We start from the raw sequence: 19,996 nt of genomic DNA, 5'->3' as shown, positions 1-19,996 counted from the left end.
TCCCAGCTACTTGGGAGGCTGAGGCAGGAGAATCACTTGAACCTGGGAGGCGGAGGTTGCAGTGAGCCGAGATCGCACCATTGCACTTTAGCCTGGGTGACAGAGCAAGACTCCATCTCAAAGAAACAACAACAAAAAAAACCACAAAACACAACAACAACAACAAAAAAAACCAGACCAGTCTCTAAGGAAAAAAAAACTCACAATTTAGCTTAACTGATAGAACTATCACAACAAACTTCACATTTTCTTAGCTGAAAAAGGTTATAAAAAGCATTAGGCAGTGTCCTTTGTTATGAAGCAACACACTTAAAGCCTTCACATGGTTAAAACCAGCAACTAAAACAAGGCACAGTAAGCATAAAGGGATACCTTGGCAGTACCTGGAAAACTCCAGGACTTACCCTTACCCCCGCCTCCGCCGCCGCCTCTGTGGTCCACAAGCTGCATCAGTTTTGGATTGATAGCCTGATTGGCCTCTTCCAGCACTTTGATAAGCTCTCTGGCCTGTTTTAGGTTCCCTGGGGTGAAGAAGGTATAGGCGGTACCCTTGTTGGTGCTACGGGCTGTTCGGCCAATACGGTGCACATAATCCTCTGAGCTGTTTGGATAGTCATAGTTGATCACAAACTTGACATCTTCCACATCTTCCACGTCAATGATGAGTGTGTAGGTTGATGTGGCAGGGAAAGAGAAGGTAAAGGACATGCCAACAACAGGTGGGAAGCACGAATGCAGATGACAGCAAGAGGAAAGAAGGTGAAGTTAGTAACCACTCTGAACAGAAACAAAAAAAGACTCATCCCAACAGAGTAAAAGAGGATTACTGATTCCTAGGACATGCATGGGAAGTAGCATCTTTATTGGCTGTAGAATCCTAAGGGAATCCCATCCAAACATCCAAACTCCTGCCTCTGCTACATTTTACCAACATACTGACAGGAGTTACACCAAGATTGGTCTTCAGACGCAAATTCCAATACTATCCTTTACAAAACTGGAATGTAGAACAAAGTGGTAAACCACTGTTAAGTTACAAGGCCTAATCACTTCTACTCTGTTGGGAGAAGCCTGGCAAAATCTACCAACAACATAACAAACTTACCTTTAAACCAGTCACAGAGCAAAGTAAAAAAAGGAGCTTCATATATTTTATTACTACAATTTAAAGGAAACTTAATCAAAACATTTAACTTGTTTTTTTGCTCTTATATTTTTAAGAAACTGAGTAGAGTCAAAGCTGTTAAGTACACACCTATTTTCCTTTGCAGAAACATCCAGATTATCTATCCCCTTTCAATTACAAGAGCACATTACACTAAAATTTTACTGTACTACCAAGCCCAGCTTCTGCCAAAATGAGGATATTTTTGCTCAACTCAAGGTTATTTCAACTCAGGACTTGTTTCAATTACCAATGATTGTCTACGTGACCTGGGAAATTAAATTAATAGCCAAAGAATGTGGGAAAACCATGAAACCTTGAGACACAAGTTTAGTATTCTCTCCACTGCTGGGAATTGGGCTGAATAACCTCCTAAGGCTTAAAATGTAAATGTTAGTGTAATGCTTTCAGCTGAATGTATATTTTTACCTAAACAAACAATTTTAAGAATATAACAAAGAATCCTACTGTTTTGTGGAAAAAAATCTGCATTTTACAAAGAATATTCAGAAAATATCCTAGATAAAACACAGATTTTTGTGATATAAATAATTAAAAAACATTCTCTGTTTGTTACCAGACCGATGCACACTCCCTCCTCCTTTGGGAAACCGCTGCAGCCGATCCCGTCTCTTTGCCTTTTATTTTTGGCGGCCTCCTTTCGAAAACTCCGCCTTCTGACACGGGACCACTGGAGCGCGGGGAGCATGCATCAAGGGTCCGTGGCAGTGAGAAGTCCCCACACACGCTCGCTCTGTGAACTGGCTTAGATGCTTCTCTGTAGCCCCATTTGGTTGCCAAGCGCCGGAGAACCTGGGTTCGGGTAAAAATTTCAGGTCCTCCAACGCCTCCCCCAAGGATAATTGGGGTGATTGTAGAAAAAAATAATTAATAAAAAAAATGTAAGTTACATCCAAAGGGTCAGACTGCATCTATTGCCCAGACTGGATTAATTTCAAGGGAGAAAGGGGAGATTAAAAAAAAAAAAAAAATTAGCTGTTGTTACAGGGCTTGTGAAGAAGGGGCATTATGTCTGTTTCTTATTACAATAAAGGCTCCTCGGTCTTTACTGACCCCTAAAGTCCTGAATCACACCAGAAAGACGAGAAGGCACTTATCACAGGGGGCAGCTTGAGTCTCCGGCTAGGGTCGTTGACGCAACAAAGGAAAAAAGAATTTACAGGGCCAGGGTGGATGTAAGACAGGGGGGTGGGGAATTCTACTCCATGGTATCTTCAGAGCTAGGATAATGCTCCTTATGCAATCCCACTGCATAGGACCATGGCAGCAGAACAAGTTCAATTACTACACTGGATGCGTAAGTGTGCTTTCCTAGCAGAAAGCACCAGGGGCTGGAGTCAACAGTTCACATGCTAATACTTGGAAGTATTTCTGGGGGTGTTCAATAGAGGGCAGACATGATGCAAAGTTCTTCATACTAGAAAGGTGTCCTGTGTGTGCACACACAGCTGGATGGGGGCACATATGCGCAAGCGTAGAATTTGGTTTTCTCCAGTCAGGTCTACCCTGATGTTATCTGTGCACTGCCACAATATTATCTTGCTGCCTTTCTAGATGATGCTGTAGCAGGGTAAGAAATCGAAAGTTAATGTTTTGGCCAGCTGACTGGGATAGGAACTTTTTGTTTGAAAGGCCCTATGACATGGCCTGAATCTCCAATCACTAATTAGGAGGGACTAAGTCTAGCCAAGAGGCTCATCTAGAGCTGCTTCCGGCCAATGTAGATTTGTCTCGGCCATGTATTGAGTGATCTGCAGCTGATATCAAAGCTTCTGTTAAAAAACAAAACAAAATAAATTCAATACTTTTAGTTTAACAGTGTGTAGTTTAAACACAAAAAAGGAAAAATAAAAAATATCCCAGTGGAAAGGGAAGTGGGAGCCTAAGGATGACTATTATAAAATCATGGGAATCAAAGAACTTACCTGAAGGGAACATTTAAGAGACCATCGCTTGACAGGAAGTGAAAAAAGGCCTGGTGACTCAGCTGAAAATTGCACCCCTGTCTATGAGGTAGAAGCCTTCACTTTCCAGGATCTTGTAGGACATTGGTCAGAATTCTGCCATTTTGGTGGGTTTTCTCCCTCTTTTGATTTTTTACAAGGCAGCAAACAAAGGGGCCCAAAACAAGCACTGATGTTGAGTAACAAGAAACAGACTCGGGTACCTTCCCTCTCCCCTCACTTGGATGAGTGGGGGTGGGATGAAGAGTCTAAGTTATTCTAATGGTAGCCAATTAATTTGGTTTAGAAATGCAAGGGGACATAGAGCAAATATTTTTAATTGTCTAGGCAAGATGCACAAAGAAGCTACCAGCACATAGCAAGCCTGTTTAAAAACCAACCATTACTGAAAGCTTTATGTAAACTGCTTTCAGGCCTCCGCCTCCTCTCCCAACAGGCCCAAGTTCTAATGGCACAGATCCAGACATGACCTCAGAGGGCAGAGGGGCAGAGAGAACTTTCCATCATGGCTGCAGGTCACCACCTCTGAAGGAGGGAATGATGAGTGCAATGCATAAAAAGGCTTCATTACTTTTGTATTCCAGTCTGAATACCTGTTCTCTTTATATTAAATAGTATAAGGGAATAATATGGTACTTCTCACCTTACTGGGCAAATTAAATACTTGTCAATGATTTAAGGATTTCCTTGTAATACAGATAATATCTTTTTTTAAAATATAAAAGTTCTGAGTTAGACCTGTTTAGCTCAGAATAGTGGGCTAAACTACCATAAAATTCTCTGTATATCTTAAATGGTAATGGGTCAAAAACTCCAGAAAACCATCGGTTGGATAACACACCTATAGATAAGCGTATGGGTATGAGGAGGGGATAGCCAAGTGCCCATGATAATTTGACGTCAGTAAATTAAACTGGGCAATACAAATTTGATTGCTATTCTGATACTGCATTAGACTTATAACATTCCATCTAATAAGCATTCATAAAACTGGACCTCTGTATATATCTAACTTAGACAGGGATAGGGAAAAGAATAACTGAAGAAACTAGCTTACAATAGCTAGGTTTCATCAGGCTTATTCTATCCAGCCAGAAAACACCACCAGAGAGAAGTTGAGCCATTCAACTGACCGCCTCCTCTCCGTTTGTATAGTCATGCCTAGGCCTTGCTGCAGACCAAAGCCTGTTTGTTAGGAGCAGGAAGAGACTTTGAAAATAAAAGGGGGGTGGGGGAAACCAAGGTTTTAAAAAAATTGTGGGGGGCGGGGAACGGGGAGAATCACGCTTTGTATTCTTTTCTTTCAAATATTTATCTAACCACATGTATATACAACTTTCTAAACTTGAAGTTTGAATTTGAAATGACAAATCTTTAAACCAAAAGATACATATACCATTGACAGAGACGCCTATCTATACAAACCTAGCCCACGGGAGGCTACATCTGTAGCAATAAGGATGGGTGCCTTTCCAGAACGGAACTCTGTAAAAACAAACAATAATCATCATCAAATAAGCATTCCTAGCTATCTGATCTGTTTACATCATCATGTTAAAATTTCAAATAATGGTGTCAGAAAATCCCAGGCTCTTATAATGACAGACAGTTATTCTTTTGAAAACCTTTATCACACTCATCTTCAGCAGTACAACAGTCACCTCTAATAACGAAATACCGTTAAGATAGTGTGGCAATTTGTTACATAATTAATATGAGCTAGAATTTTTTCCCCTTGAAGTTATTTCCCAAATGAGACACAATCAAAAGCTGGGGTTTGGTAGGAAACAAGTTTAAAAGATACGAAATGAAAAGAACTGAATTTCCCCCCAAGAGGTATGCATATTATTTCTTTTTCTTTCTTTTTTTTTTTTTTTTTGAGATGGAGTTTCGCTCTTATTGCCGAGGCTGGAGTGCAGTGGCGCAATCTCGGCTCACGGCAACCTCCGCCTCCCGGGTTCAAGCGATTCTCCTGCCTCAGCCTCCCAAGCAGCTGGGATTACAGGCATGTACCACCACGCAAGGGTAATTTTGTATTTTAGTAGAGATGGGGTTTCTCCCTGTTGGTCAGGCTGGTCTCAAACTCTCAACCTCAGGTGATTCGCCCATCTCAGCCTCCCAAACTGCTGGGATTACAGGCGTGAACCACCGCGCCCGGCCGCATATTATTTCTTAAATAAGATATGGCCTCTTCCATTTCTCATTGGCTTCCCTTAAGAGTAGTCCTGAAAAAAAGGACTGAAAGGAAATATGCTAAAATATGACTCAATAATTAAGAAGCATTAAAAAAAAATATTTCAATAACAGTTTAATTCTCCCCAAATGGTAGTTATATTTTTACAATCAGAAGGAAAAAATTGAAGACTTTATTAATATAAGGAGGGTGGTGAAAGTTGTGACAAAGCTGAAAGAGCCAGCATCATGGACCATGAGCACATACTAAAAGTGCCCTCAGTAATTCAATTAACTATACAGCAGAGGCAAGACAAACTGGCCTTTGGGCCACATCTGGCACAACACCCACTTTTGCAAATAAATATTGTTGGAACACAGCCACATTATCTCTGAGACATGGTCCCACTGTTACCCAGGCTGGAGTGCAGTGGCACGATTTTGGCTCACTCCAACCTCTGTCTCCTAGACTCAAGCAATCCTCCCACCTCAATCTCTGGAGTAGCTGGGGTTACAGGCGTGCACCACCAAGCTTGGCTAAGTTTTGTTTTGCTTTTTTTTTTTTTTTTTTTTAGAGACAGTATTTCACTATGTTGCCCAGACTGGTCTTGAACTCCTGGGCTCAGGTGATCCATGTACCTCGGCCTCCCAAAGTGTTGGGATTATAGGCATGAGATACCAACAGCGCCCAGTCTAGGCCATTTCTTTACATATTATCTATGGCCTACAGCTTTTGTCCTAAAACAGCAGCGCTGAGTGGCTATAACACAGACCACCATTTGGTTTAAAGAGCCAAGCATACTTACTATCTGGCCCTTTACAGAAAGTTTGCCTATCCCTGAAATAGAGCATGGACATTCACTTATGGTGGGAAAAAAATATCAACAAAAAATGCTTAAACTTACCATTAAGTACCCAATCTCTTTCTGGTTGACTCTTGTCTCCATGGATACACATAGCTGGCCAACTATCAGAAGAAAAGTAACCGATATTTTAAAAATATTTTAAAATGGGGAAAATCAAACTTTAAAGCCAAATGCTATAATGCAATTTTTGTAAGGTTTGTCAGGCTTCATGAATAGATGACTGTGCTCATTAAAAGAGCAAACTGCATGGATAGGCATTATTGAAATATTACACAGCATTTGGAATACCAATTTAGAAATTTCCAGTTAACTATAAAACCAGAGGTTAACTGCCTTGGCGCTATACTCACCCATCTCTGCGCATCCTTCGAGTCAGATCATCACAGCGTCTCTTTGTCTCCACAAATATTATTGTTTTGTTTTCCTTTTCAGCCATTATTTCTTCCATTAGTTGGATCAATCTGAAAACAAGGCCAACAATGCACTCATCACACAGAAAGTATCTATTATGTGGAAGATTATGTCTACAATATCAACTCCCAAAGCTATAGTACTTTCTTTGCACATTATGTTTTTAAAATTTTTAATAAACATTAATATAGAGTCCCGAGTCAGGTTCTGCTATGTGCTCAAGAAATACTAATTCATACCACTCATACCATCCTCACAGTCTCAAGTGAGTGGTATTATTCCCATGTCCCAGATGAAGAAACTGTGGCACCAAGACATAAAATTGTGCAAAATTGGCCGGGCGCGGTGGCTCAAGCCTGTAATCTCAGCACTTTGGGAGGCCGAGACGGGCGGATCACGAAGTCAGGAGATCGAGACCATCCTGGCTAACCCGGTGAAACTCCGTCTCTACTAAAAAAAATACAAAAAACTAGCCGGGCGAGGTGGTGGGCGCCTGTAGTCCCAGCTACTCGGGAGGCTGAGGCAGGAGAATGGCGTGAACCCGGAAGGCGGAGCTTGCAGTGAGCTGAGATCTGGCCACTGCACTCCAGCCCGGGAGACAGAGCGAGACTCCGTCTCAAAAAAAAGAAAAATAAAAAAATAAAATAAAATTGTGCAAAATTATACAGCTGGTAATCAGCAGAGCTGAGATTCAAACTCAAGAATTCAGAATCCTTGCATTTAACCATAATGTTCTGACAAATGACATAAAGATGGATTATCAGAAAGTTAGCAATGCTTTTAATGCTTTCAGGCCTCAAAATATACTGGTTTCTGTAATACTGATTTTGGAGGGTTATTAATAGAAAAGGTTTATTGGTATTATCAAATCAGAGAGTAAAATCTCTTTCATACTTGTGGTCTTTTTCACTTTCCATGCAGACATCCACTATCTGGAGGATGTTGTGGTTGGCACTCAACTCCAGATTGCCTACGTTGATCTGGGTGTAATCACGAAGGAAATCCTCTGCAAGCTGTCTTACTTCTTTTGGCCAGGTTGCGCTCCACATCAACGTCTGCCTATCAGGCTATCAAAAAAGGAAAGGCTTTCAGGCTAAGGAGCTTGGACAAATGGCATAAAGACTGCTTATTATTAGTTTTACGCACCCTGATTTGGTCAACAATTTTACGGATCTGGGGTTCAAATCCCATATCAAGCATTCTGTCAGCTTCATCCAACACAAGGTAAGTACATCGGCGAAGATTTGTCTTTCCTGACTCCAGGAAATCTATCAGACGTCCGGGAGTGGCTATGCAGATCTCAACACCTGTAAAACAAAACCGATGATCGAGCAAATCAGCTAGGTGCAGTGGCTCACACCTGTATTCCAGCACTTTGGGAAGTGGCGGCGGGAAGACAGCTTGAGGCCGGGAGTTCACAACCAGCCTGGTCAACATAGCAAGACCCCGACTCTACAACAACGCAGCAGCACTAGCCCTGGTGGCTGTACTCAATGCTGCAGAGAAGCTAAATTTTAACAAAGTACCTGCAAAAGCATGATGTCGGGATTTATGTACAATCACCAAATCCTCACAAAGTTTCCAGTCATGTTGAACTTTCTCTCTCAAAATAGTTATTTTGGTCACATGTGAAAATTTCTAAGCTGCTGAAATTCTGAGTTTTTCACAAGAACCCACTTTTTTCTCCAATTTCATCCACAGGAATTGGTAAAGATAAACTAACAATTCTTTTACATGATATATTTTATTACCTCTTTCCAAGTCTCGAATCTGGGGACCTTTAGGAGCACCTCCATAAATACAAGTACTCTTCAATCTAGAACACTTGCCATAGTCATCGGCCACCTGCTGTACTTGCTGGGCAAGCTCTCTGGTAGGAGCCAGAACTAGACACTGAAATCAACAAAAAGACATTTGAGACCCCACCCAAGGTTTAAAAACAAACAAAAAAACCAAAAATCTTTGTTGTCTAATCTAGGACATTAAAAGTGATGGGGTGAAGATCAGAAGGAGGGAATATTAGTACAATGGAATGTAGAAGAAATTATTAGAACTTCATATTTAGCATTTGGAATGATACTGGTATCCTGGTCACTTTTACAATGACACATTATCAAATCATTATAGTTTATATGTACTATTTAAGTGAGTATACAGATTGTATTACCTGGTTTTAAGTATACAATTCTCATTTACAGGTTGAGCATCCTAAACCCGAAAAACCAAAATGTTCCAGCATTGAGAATCATATTGGTCCTCAAAATTTGGATTTTTGTTTTGTCTCACTCTATCGCCCAGGCTGGAGGGCAGTGGTGCAATGTCAGCTCATTGTAACCTCTGCCTCCTGGGTTCAAATGATTCTCCTGCGCCTCAGTCTCCTGAGTAGCTGGGACTGAAGGCATGCGCCACCACGCCCAGCTAATTATTGTATTTTTGTAGAGATGGGGTTTCCCCATGTTGGCCAGGCTAGTCTTGAATTCCTGACCTCACGTGATCTGCCCACTTTGGCCTCCCAAAGTGCTGGGATTACAGGTGTGAGCCACTGTGCCTGGCCTAAAATTTAAAATTTTGGATGGTCAACCTGACTTAAACTAGAAGTCACAAAACTGGCAGAAGGACACATTCCTGACCTCTAGTTTAAGCACTTCACCAGGTAGATAAGGCAAAAACAATGAAAATTTACATGTAATCTGACAAAACTGCGTACAATCTGGCCAAATAATACAAAAATCAAGGTATCATATACCAAATTATGAAACTTGCTTTGTATACTGATCCATTAGATGTTAATTAATAATGCTGTCAGACATATACTATGTATTAAAGTACTGCATTATTTCTTTTTGTGAATATCTTGAGACATACTGTACATGTTCATAAATACATATGACAAATGCAAGCTTAATTCTTAAAATTAAAAAGTAGGCCGGGCGTGGTGGCTCACACCTGTAATCCCATTATTTTGGGAGGCTGAGGCAGGATCACCTGAAGCCAGGAGTTCGAGACCAGTCTGGCCAACACGATGAAACCCCGTCTCTACTAAAAAAACAAAAATTAGCCGCGTGTGGTGGCACATGCCTGTAATCCCAGCTACTTGGGAAGCTGAGACAGGATAATCACTTGAACCTGGGAGGCAGAGGTTGCAATGAGCTGAGACTGTGCCAACAATGTACTCCAGCGTGGGCAACCAAGAGCAAAACTCCGTCTCAAAAGAAAAAAAAAAAAAAAAAGTACACATTCCATGCCAGGCGTTGTGGCTCCCAGCACCCTGGGGAGGCCGAGGCGGGTAGATCACCTGAGGTCAACAGTTCCAGACCAGCCTGGCCAACATGGCGAAACCCTATCTCTACTAAAAATACAAACATTAGCTGGGCGTGGTGGTGTACACTGTAATCCCAGTTACTCAGGAGGCTGAGGCAGGAGAATGGCTTAAACCTGAGAGGCGGAGGTTGCAGTGAGCTGAGATCTTGCCACTGTACTCCAGCCTGGGCTACAGAGAGAGACTATGTCTCCCAAAAAAAAAAAAAAAAAAAAAAAAAAAAAAAGAAGCTGGATGCAGTGGCTCATGCTTGTAATTCCAGCAATTTGGGAGGCTGAGGCAGGCTGATTACCTGAGGTCAGGAGTTTGAGACCAGCCTGACCAACATGGAGAAACCCATCTCTAGTAAAAATACAAAATTAGCTGGGCATGGTGGCACATGCCAGTAATCCCAGCTACTCAGGAGGCTGAGGCAGGAGAATCGCTTGAACCCAGGAGGTGGAGGCTGCGGTGAGCCAAGATCACGCCATTGCCCTCCAACTGGGCAACAAGAGCGAAACTCCAAAAAAACAAAAACAAAAAAAAACAAACAAAAAACACCCAGAAAACACTTGACTTTACTGCACAGTAAGTGCCAATGTAGCATGCACAGTTTCTTTAGGAGTAAGACTTTGGTTCAAATGTAAGCTCAGCTATTCAACTGCTGAGTGATCTTGGGTAAGTCATTTAATTGCAAGTAAGATGAGAATGAAACCATTTCCATGTATGGAGGGTGTGGTGAAGAGTACAAATGGATAATGTAAAGCACCATGCCTAAATAGTTGCTAAATTGTAGTTTTTCTTAGAATTACAAAGAAACTGAAACACACTTACGATTGGGCCATCTCCCCTTTCCAAGTATGGCTGGTGGTTAATATGAACAATCGCAGGCAGGAGATACTATGGAGGAGGAAAAGAATGACAACCTTATACTTAGAAGTACAATCTTACTAAGATACTTAATACTATCTTAGTAATTACTGAATTAATGCATAAATAGGGAAGTGAAAAACAACTCACCATTGCCACATACAGCAGGCGATGCAAATTTGAACATAAAATGCTTTCATATATTTAATAACTAAAATAGTACCTACACTATCTTAACAGCATTTCTATGAAGAACTGAGAATGCATGATAATCAGAATAGCAAAATAAGTTACCACAATATCAAGGATCTTCTCTTGCTCATACATACCGCCAACGTCTTCCCAGAGCCAGTCTGAGCAATGCCCACCATATCCCGGCCACTAAGAGCCAACGGAAATCCCTGGCACTGAATTGGAGTTGGTTCTGTAAAGTGCTGATCCATCAACACATCCATTACATATTCTGTAAGAGAATTTTATTTTACACATTTTATTGTGTTTAAGGGCACAAACCAAAAGAGTTTTGAAAAAACTTTTTTTTTTTTTTGAGATGGAGTCTGGCTCTGTCGCCCAGGCTGGAGTGCAGTGGCCGGATCTCAGCTCACTGCAAGCTCCGCCTCCCGGGTTTACGCCATTCTCCTGCCTCAGCCTCCCGAGTAGCTGGGACTACAGGCGCCCGCCACCTCGCCGGGCTAGTTTTTTTGTATTTTTTAGTAGAGACGGGGTTTCACCGTGTTTGCCAGGATGGTCTCGATCTCCTGACCTCGTGATCGGCCCGTCTCGGCCTCCCAAAGTGCTGGGATTACAGGCTTGAGCCACCGCGCCCGGCCGAAAAAACTTTTAAGCTCACTAAAGTAAGATTTACCCAGCTTCATCTCTCCAGAGTGTTTTCTTTATCTACTGGATCTCCGACTAGCTTACCGTAAAGCTGCTCTGGGCCAGGCTAGGTGGCTCACGCTTGTAATCCTAGCACTTTGGGAGGCTGAGGCCAGTGGAGGTCAGGAGTTGACCAGCCTGGTCAACATGGTGAAACCCTGTCTCTACTAAAAATACAAAAATTAGCCAGGAGTGGTGGCGGGCGCTTGTAATCCCAGCTACTCGGGAAGGTGAAGCAGAATCGCATGAACCCGGGAGGCGGAGGAGGCAGTGAGCTGAGATCACGCCACTGCACTTCAAACTGGGTGACAAAGTTGTGACTCCGTTAAAAAAAAAAAAAAAAAAAGCTGCTATAATAGTCTACCTCTCTCAGAAATTTGAAAAACCGTTACCCTAAAGCATCTAACAGGACATGGGAACATGGCAGTCATTTATTGTTTACCAAATTCACATTATGTCCAGCTAGAAAGCAATTTCATTCTGCTGTTTTCTAAAAGGCAGAGGGCAAAACCCTAGAAAAAGATAAAAACCTTAAAAAAAAAAAATTCTCAGTCTAAATACAAGAACAGAAGAACTGATGACCATAAAACCATAAAAACAATCTCCTGTCCTTTCAACAAAACCCCAAGCCTGGCTCAAAGAGTTTAACCTAATACCCATGTCTCCCATTCAACCCAATTTAACAAATTAAGGCTCTAGACTGAAGAATACTTACGTGGGAAGTTAGCATGATGGAAGGCAAACACAGGTTTAGGACAAACATCTCCCCCTCTCACTGTAATCTCTTTCTTTCGGCGTAGCTCATCAACCTCATACTATGGAAAAAAAATTAAATAACACAAGTTAGTAAACTACTTACTCTAAACATTCAGAATTTATGTTCCAAGCTAGCTGAGCAATTATCCAGTCCACAGCTACGATGGCAAATGTTTAATAGCTTACATGGTACTTTCATGTGTATCACTTTAATTTTGCAAGTTAATTAACGATGTAGGTGATTAAGAGTTCTACTTTCTTTTTTTTTTGAAACGGAGTCTGGCACTGTCCCCCAGGCTGGAGTGCAGTGGCGCGATCTCGGCTCACTGCAAGCTCCACCTCCTGGGTTCACGCCATTCTCCTGCCTCAGCCTCCGGAGTAGCTGGGACTACAGGTGCCCGCCACCGCGCCTGGCTAATTTTTTGTATTTTTAGTAGAGACGGGGTTTCACCGTGGTCTCGATCTCCTGACCTTGTGATCCGCCCACCTCGGCCTCCCAAAGTGCTGGGATTACAGGCGTGAGCCACCGCGCCCGGCCAAGAGTTCCACTTTCTACAGGAGAAAACAGGTAAGTAACTTGCCCAAGGTCAGAACGAGGAGGAAAAAAAGTGGAACTTGGACCCAAGTACTCTTTCCATTACACTTTCTTCTGAAAGAGTAACCATTTCATGTGTAGAGTCCAAAAAACAATGATAATGAGGTACAAGAATAGACAATGTTGGCTGGGCACGGTGGCTCCCACCTATAATCCCAGCACTTTGGGAGGCTGAGGTGGGTGGATCACTTGAGGTCAGGAGTTTGAGACCAGCCTGGCCAACATGGTGAAACCCCTCCTCTACTGAAAAAAACAAAAAAATAAAAATAAAATTAGACAGGCGTGGTGGCACGCGTCTGTAATCCCAGCTACTTGGGAGGCTAAGGCAGGAGAATTGCTTGAACCTGGGAGGCAGAGGTTGCAGCAAGCCAAGATCATGCCACAGCACTCTAGCCTGTGGAACACAGCGAGACTTCATCTCAAAAAAAAAAAAGACAAGGCCAATATATGATATTTTTCACTAGCAGATGAAAAGACAAGACCTAATATACAGTAGTTTCAATCATATATAATAAACAGATTAGTAAGCATTATCAACAAATGAGAACAAATTCAATGCATATTGAAACTGGTCCCCTTTTATGAGTATTGGGGTCTTAGTTAAGAATGTAAGAAAGGCCGGGCACAGTGGCTCACACCTGTAATCCCAGCACTCTGGGAGGCAGAAGTGGGTGGATCACGAGGTGATTGTGAGATGGAGACCAGTCTGACCAATATGGTGAAACCCTGTCTCTCGCACTCCAGCCTGGGTGACAGAGCAAGATTCTGTCTCAAAAAAAAAAAAAAAAAAAAAAAAAAAAAAAAAAAAGGCTGGGCGTGTGTAATCCCAGCACTTTGAGAGGCCATGGCAGGTTAATCGCCTGAGGGCCAAGGTCTGGAGTTCGAGACCAGCCTGCCCAACATAGTGAAACTCCGTCTCTACTAAAACTACAAAAAGTTAGCCAGGCATGGTGGCGGGTGCCTGTAATCCCAGCTACTCGTGAGGCAGCAGGATCGCTTGAACGCACGAGGTGGAGGTTGCAGTGAGCCAAGATCATGCCATTGCAGTCTAGCCTGGGCAACAACAGTGAAACTGTCTCAAAAAAACAAAAAAATCATCTGGGTGCAGTGGCTCATGCCTGTAATCCCAGCACTTTGAAAAGCTGAGGCGGGTAGTTTGCTTGAGATAGGGAGTTCGAGACCAGCCTGGGGAACATGGCAAAACCCACTCTCTACAAAAAGGAAAAAGAAAAAAATTAACCAAAAGGTTTTTGTAAGAAAAATACCACCACACTGGAATAAAATGTAAAACAGCAACAGTAGCGTATGAATAAACTCTAACCAATGTATCTACTTGGTTCAATAATCTGTACATTAAAATACACATATAAACTTACTGGTGTCAGTCTTGCTACTTCCGGATGTTCCACATAAAAATTTTTCTCAAACTTGGGGAGCTCACTCAAATCCCACTTTTTTTTACGCAAACGCTCCCCAGGATTACCAAATTTCTTCGGGGGAAGGCCACCACCACCTCTTGCTCCAAATCTAGGAACAACAGAATTTTTAGTTAGTTCATCAGTATTTTCAAAGCAATGTATCATACATGTCATAAAAACATTCAAAAAGGATGGAGTTCTAAGGATACTACCAGCCTACCTCCAAAAAGACCATTTTATTTACTCCTATTTAAAGGTATGGAGAACTGTGTAAAACTTCCTTTACTAGCCAACAATACTGTTTTATGAGTATGTCTACAATAGGCGAAAAATTAAAAACCCCTTTATTGAGAGAAATACATCCTAGGGATTACAATCACAGATTCTGGATCCAGACATGGTTTTGAGTTTTGATTCTGCCACTTACTGTGTAATTTGAAGCTAATTATTTAACTTCTACACACCTTAGTTTCCTATGTAAAGCAGAAATAATACCACCTATTTCAGAGGCTGCTGAGAAAATGACCTAATAATGTGCAATGTGCTATAAAACTACCTGGCATAGCCAGCACCCAGCACAATTTAGCATCATTTCATTCAACAAATAGTTATTAGGTACCAAGTTATTAGGAACCAAGTATGTATCAGTTACTGTTTTAAGTGGTGCTGTGCTGGAGTTACTAAATAAAACAGAAACAAGTCTCTACTCTTGGGTAACAGACACGCAGGCAAAGGATGACATTAGTTTAAGTTTCAATTAAAGGCAAGATTGTGGACAAGCAGGAAAATACACTCCAAGCAAGTCCCTCAATCTTAGAATAGCTTCTTGGGCCCACTCCTCCGTGTGATAAGCACTCCACTTGTCTGCTAATCTGCAAAGCAAAACTGGGTCCTGGAAAGGACTTGGTAGACTGGTCTTCATATTTAGCTTACGCTAATAAAAGAGCTGAGCCTGCCGGGGTCAGTGGCTCACGCCTGTAATCCCAGCACTCTGGGAGGCGGAGGCCGGCAGATCACTTGAGGTCAGGAACTTGAGATCAGCCTGGCCAACATGGTGAAAACCCATCTCTTACTAAAAATACAAAAAAGTAGCTGGGCGTGGCGGCGCACGCCTGTAATCCCTAGCTACTTGGGAGGCTGAGGCGGGAGAACTGCTGGAACTCAGGAGGTGGAGGTTGCAGTAAGCTGAGATGGCACCACAGCACTCCAGCCTGGTAGACAGAGAGAGGCTCCGTCAAGACAGACAGACAGAAAGACAGGAAAGAAAGGAAGACAGAAAAAGACAAAGAAAGAAAAAAGAAAAGAAAAAACAAAAAAAAGAAAAAACAAAAGAGCTGAACATAGATTTATGACCCTTCCTTCTTTGGTCTCTACTTTTACCTTCTATCTCCTTCTTGTTCCCAAATGGTATTATTAACTTGCAGGAAAAAAAAAACACTAACAAGACTTACTTAAGGCTTTAACACTCAACTAATTACTTAAGATCAACTTCTGGCTTTTTATAAAACTTTCACAACAGACAAGCCCAAGGGGAATACAAATATGACCACTGGCCAAAGCTAAAATTTAAGAAATCACAAGCTACTTTTCCTAGAAGAATCTTAACACTAAGATGGCCTTCATTTTCCCTATTTCCTTCTTGTGAAGTACAAGTCTTCAGCATACACAAACTGTATAGCCATTTCTTCACTCAGTTTCTTTACTCTGTGTAAAATATTGTACTGAATTTAGTTTCCTTTTCCCACTCTAACCCACTTGTAACTTCATCTTATATAAAGTTCCACTTTATCACTGATAGGCAAGTACGTGTATTATTCTACAGGGCCTCATTTCCTGAAATTCAAAGCCTTTAGAAGTCTGGTTTAACCAGCTAGACATTCCTCTAAGAACACACGTAACAAAAATTGATGGCAGATTTTATTGGGATCACTGGATACCTACATTCAACAGGCAGAACTTGGCTAATTCCATTTATACCACTACTGAGTAAGACAAATTAAGAATCAGAACAGGAAGAGCACATAGCATAGGGATACACGTGTCAGGGACATCTTTAATGTGATCCTCAGCTTAAGGCTCATTACTGAACAGACCAAAAGGCCACCTCAATTGCCACTCCCAACACACTTGCAAATGAAGCAGATAAATAAGGTACTTTTCAAGAGGTAGAAAGTCTTTGGATTATCACTCTTGCAAATTATAAAATACTTCATTGTTACTGCTGCACTGCAATGCTACCCAAACCTCACTGATGTAGGAAAAACTAAAACTTTTGAAAGATTCCTGTTAAGGCTTTAAACTGATGATTATCATTTATGTATTTTTTTCCTCTCTCCTTATTTTCCTGGCTATTTATTCAAGACATACTATTCTACACTAAACGTATAATTTGAAACATGGGGTTCTTGGAAAATATGCCATCTTCCATGTTTATAATTAATGCTGACATAATTAATGACCTCAAAATTCAAGAAAACCTCTTACTTTTGAGCTTATCCATACCATCTTTAAATATGCACATCGTGGCCGGGCGCGGTGGCTCAAGCCTGTAATCCCAGCACTTTGGGAGGCCGAGACGGGCGGATCACGAGGTCAGGAGATCAAGACCATCCTGGCTAACACGGTGAAACCCCGTCTCTACTAAAAAATACAAAAATCTAGCCGGGTGAGGTGGCGGGCGCCTGTAGTCCCAGCTACTCGGGAGGCTGAGGCAGGAGAATGGCGTGAACCCGGGAGGCGGAGCTTGCAGTGAGCTGAGATCCGGCCACTGCACTCCAGCCTGGGCGACAGAGCGAAACTCCGCCTCAAAAAAAAAAAAAAAAAAAAATGCACATCGTACTCTCTGGTACACTATGCTGCTCAAATGTTTTTATCCAGTCAGTAATAAGTTTAATTTGGCTTTGCAAAAAAAAAAAATTCACCTTTGAAGATTCATATATTAACATTAAAAACCACATATTAACATTCATATATTAAACATTAAAAACCATCACATGTACAATGCATATCATTTTTGCATCACACACGTGAAACACATGAACTGACCTCACCTGTTCCTTTTTCAAAGTAACCACCACTTCAACTGTGTAGCATTCATTTAAGAATAAAACAGCAATTCAAAAAATCAAGAACATTTCTTGGGAAAGGGAGAGTTGTGACAAAGATGAAAGAAGGCCAGTTCCTTTGAAATTTTTAAAAAATGTCATCTGATACTTAAAGAGTTAAAATATGGATCAGTAATTCACTTTTTTCCTTTCAAATAACTTATTAAAGCATATATATGGTGAAAGGAAATACTAAACCAAACAGCCATGGTAAAGAAACAGAACACTATTAGTACCTTGTATCCCCTCTATGTGCCTATTTCAAGTTTACAACTTTCACCCTAATAACCACTACCTTGAATTTTGTTAACCATTCCCTTTCCTGTCATATTTGCACATATCCTTAAATGTGTCACCCTACCACAACTTGCTTTTTAACTCAACATGTCTGTGACTCATCCACATTAATCCAAGTTCTTTTCTCTTTTTCACGGCTGATTAAATTGTATTCAATTACACAAATACCCACAATTTATGGAGACATTTGAGTTGTTTTCAATATCCTGTTAGCAGGAATGCTGGTATATAAACTTTTCTGTACAAGGATCCTGAGGCACGTGTGCAAGGATTTCTCTAGGCATTACAGTCTAGGGTATAAAGCTTAGGGAGGAATTACTGGGCTGTTTTCAATTTTCCTAGATAATCTTAAATTCTTTTTCTAAGTGGTTGTACTGAAATTCACTTCTAAACTCAGCAATACTGTCAAACACAAGCAAACATTCCATCTCTCGTCCTTTAAACAATGAGATCAAATATTTTCCTTCCTAATAAGGTATAAATCAAAATAATTTTGTAAAAACTGGTAACTGAAGTGCTTGTGACTAATAAATCCAGTAGTTGTGCATCTGAACCACAAAAGACAAAAACGTTTGGGGAAAGTATGGTTAATAGAGAGCCTACTACAGCGAGACTATTACATCCATTATCTCTTAATTCCTGACAACACATCAAAGTAAAGGCAATTATTATCACCTTCCTCAGAGGAAACAAGCTCACAAAAGTTATGGATCTTGACCAAGATCACACACACATATAAAGTGGCGTCACATTACTCTTTTTGGAAGCAGGGAGCGGGCGATCGGAGTTTCGCTCTGCTGCCCAGGCTGGAGTGCAGTGGCGCTATCTCCACTCACTGCAACCTCCGCCTCCCGAGTTCAAGCGATTCTCGTGCCTCAGCCTCCCGAGCAGCTGGGATTACAGGCATGCGCCACCAAGCCAGGTTAATTTTGTATTTTCAGTAGAACAGGGTTTCTCCATGTTGGCCAGGCTGCTCTCGAACTCCCGACCTCTGGTGATCCGCCCGCCTCGGCCTCCCAAGGTGTTGGGATTACAGGCCTGAGGCCTGCGCCCGGCCCACAATACCAAGAACTTTCTAGCGAGGCAGAATAGTTGATGCTGCAGTCCAATTAGAGAAAAAACGCCGAAATATTAAAACTAAATCAACGACCCAAAAAAACATCCTTCCCCCAAACACGGTCATTTAGATGGCAAGCAACTCCATTGCTTTACATCCCAATGCATTTCCTTCGACTTAAAATACGACTGAAGAGGATTAAAACCTATTTTTAAAAATGAGAAGCTGGTCTTTTCGTCTCCAGTGTCTTAAACAGTGAACTCTGGGGAGAGAACGTCAAGGCTGCCATTTCGTGTAAAGCTTTCCTGGGCTGAAGTCTTCTCTTAGGAAGATCCGTGTTTTTCCAGATGAACGCCGAGGCCTGAAGACATCAAACGGCCCGCTCCAAGCGGCCAGGCCCGAGAGCCAGGAAGCCAGGCGAGGCGCCTAAGCCCGGGCCGGGATTGCTGCGGCCAGGCCGCCCCTCCCGATCCCCCGCGGGGCTGAGACGAGGCCGGGCCGCGCCACGACTGCCTTTCGCAAAGAGAGGCCCAGCGTGGCCAAGCCGCCGCCCTCCTTGGGTCCCGAGTGACCCTGGAGCCGAGGCCCGCGCACGAAACCGCTGTCTGGCCTCGAGTCGCCTCGCCTCCCGGGGTCAGGAGCAGGACTCCCAGGCCCGCAGTCCGCTGGGCCTCCCCAGAAAGCAACTCCCCCACCCCCACCCCCACGCCAGGCCTCTCCTCTCCTCCCCCACCCTTACCCTCCACGGTCACGATCCCGGTCCCGGTCCCCAAAGCCTCCTCCGCGCATGGTCCCAAAAGGATAGAGATCTGGGAGCGGGGCACGGATGGCCGGGCTCGGGAGGGCCTGCGGCTCCGGTCTGGTGACGACCGATGGCGGCGGCGCCTCCGCTGTTGGGGCGGCGGCAGGCGCAGCGCTCTCTCGCTCCGACGCGCTGTCTCCCGTCGCAGACGCCACCGTCGCCGCCTCTCTCGTCGGAGACGGGAGCAAAATACAGAGAATCGGGGCTATAAAGCCGGTGGGCAGGTTTGGCTACGCTCAAACCGGGCAGTGCCACGGTTTAGGCGTCTCCTTCCTTCCCAGCGACTGCACAAAATGGCGGCCGCCGCTGAGTCGGCTCCAACTT

At 42.7% G+C, this 19,996-nt stretch overlaps 1 protein-coding gene across 2 annotated transcripts in view; it reads right to left on the bottom strand.

The window, feature by feature from the left end:
- Positions 1–19,996, bottom strand: part of DDX17 (DEAD-box helicase 17) — a 23,921-nt gene extending 3,925 nt beyond the window's left edge. The window contains exons 1-12 of one of the 2 annotated variants that reach the window (XM_007975760.3): positions 19,610–19,996; positions 14,371–14,521; positions 12,359–12,458; positions 11,097–11,230; positions 10,732–10,797; positions 8,351–8,492; positions 7,746–7,906; positions 7,494–7,666; positions 6,539–6,649; positions 6,228–6,289; positions 4,576–4,635; positions 405–647 (exon numbers count right to left, since the gene is read on the bottom strand). In XM_007975760.3, coding sequence (XP_007973951.1) covers positions 405–647; positions 4,576–4,635; positions 6,228–6,289; positions 6,539–6,649; positions 7,494–7,666; positions 7,746–7,906; positions 8,351–8,492; positions 10,732–10,797; positions 11,097–11,230; positions 12,359–12,458; positions 14,371–14,521; positions 19,610–19,659 — 1,453 coding nt within the window. In that variant the 5' untranslated portion in view covers positions 19,660–19,996. The remainder of the gene's footprint in view (positions 1–404; positions 648–4,575; positions 4,636–6,227; positions 6,290–6,538; positions 6,650–7,493; positions 7,667–7,745; positions 7,907–8,350; positions 8,493–10,731; positions 10,798–11,096; positions 11,231–12,358; positions 12,459–14,370; positions 14,522–19,609) is intronic. The other variant, XM_007975761.3, reaches the window with a different exon arrangement.

Source organism: Chlorocebus sabaeus, chromosome 19 (assembly GCF_047675955.1).
Source record: "Chlorocebus sabaeus isolate Y175 chromosome 19, mChlSab1.0.hap1, whole genome shotgun sequence".
NCBI lineage: Eukaryota > Metazoa > Chordata > Mammalia > Primates > Cercopithecidae > Chlorocebus > Chlorocebus sabaeus.
The sequence above is the reverse complement of the archived record's forward strand: the minus strand, read 5'-3'. Positions and strand labels throughout refer to the sequence as shown.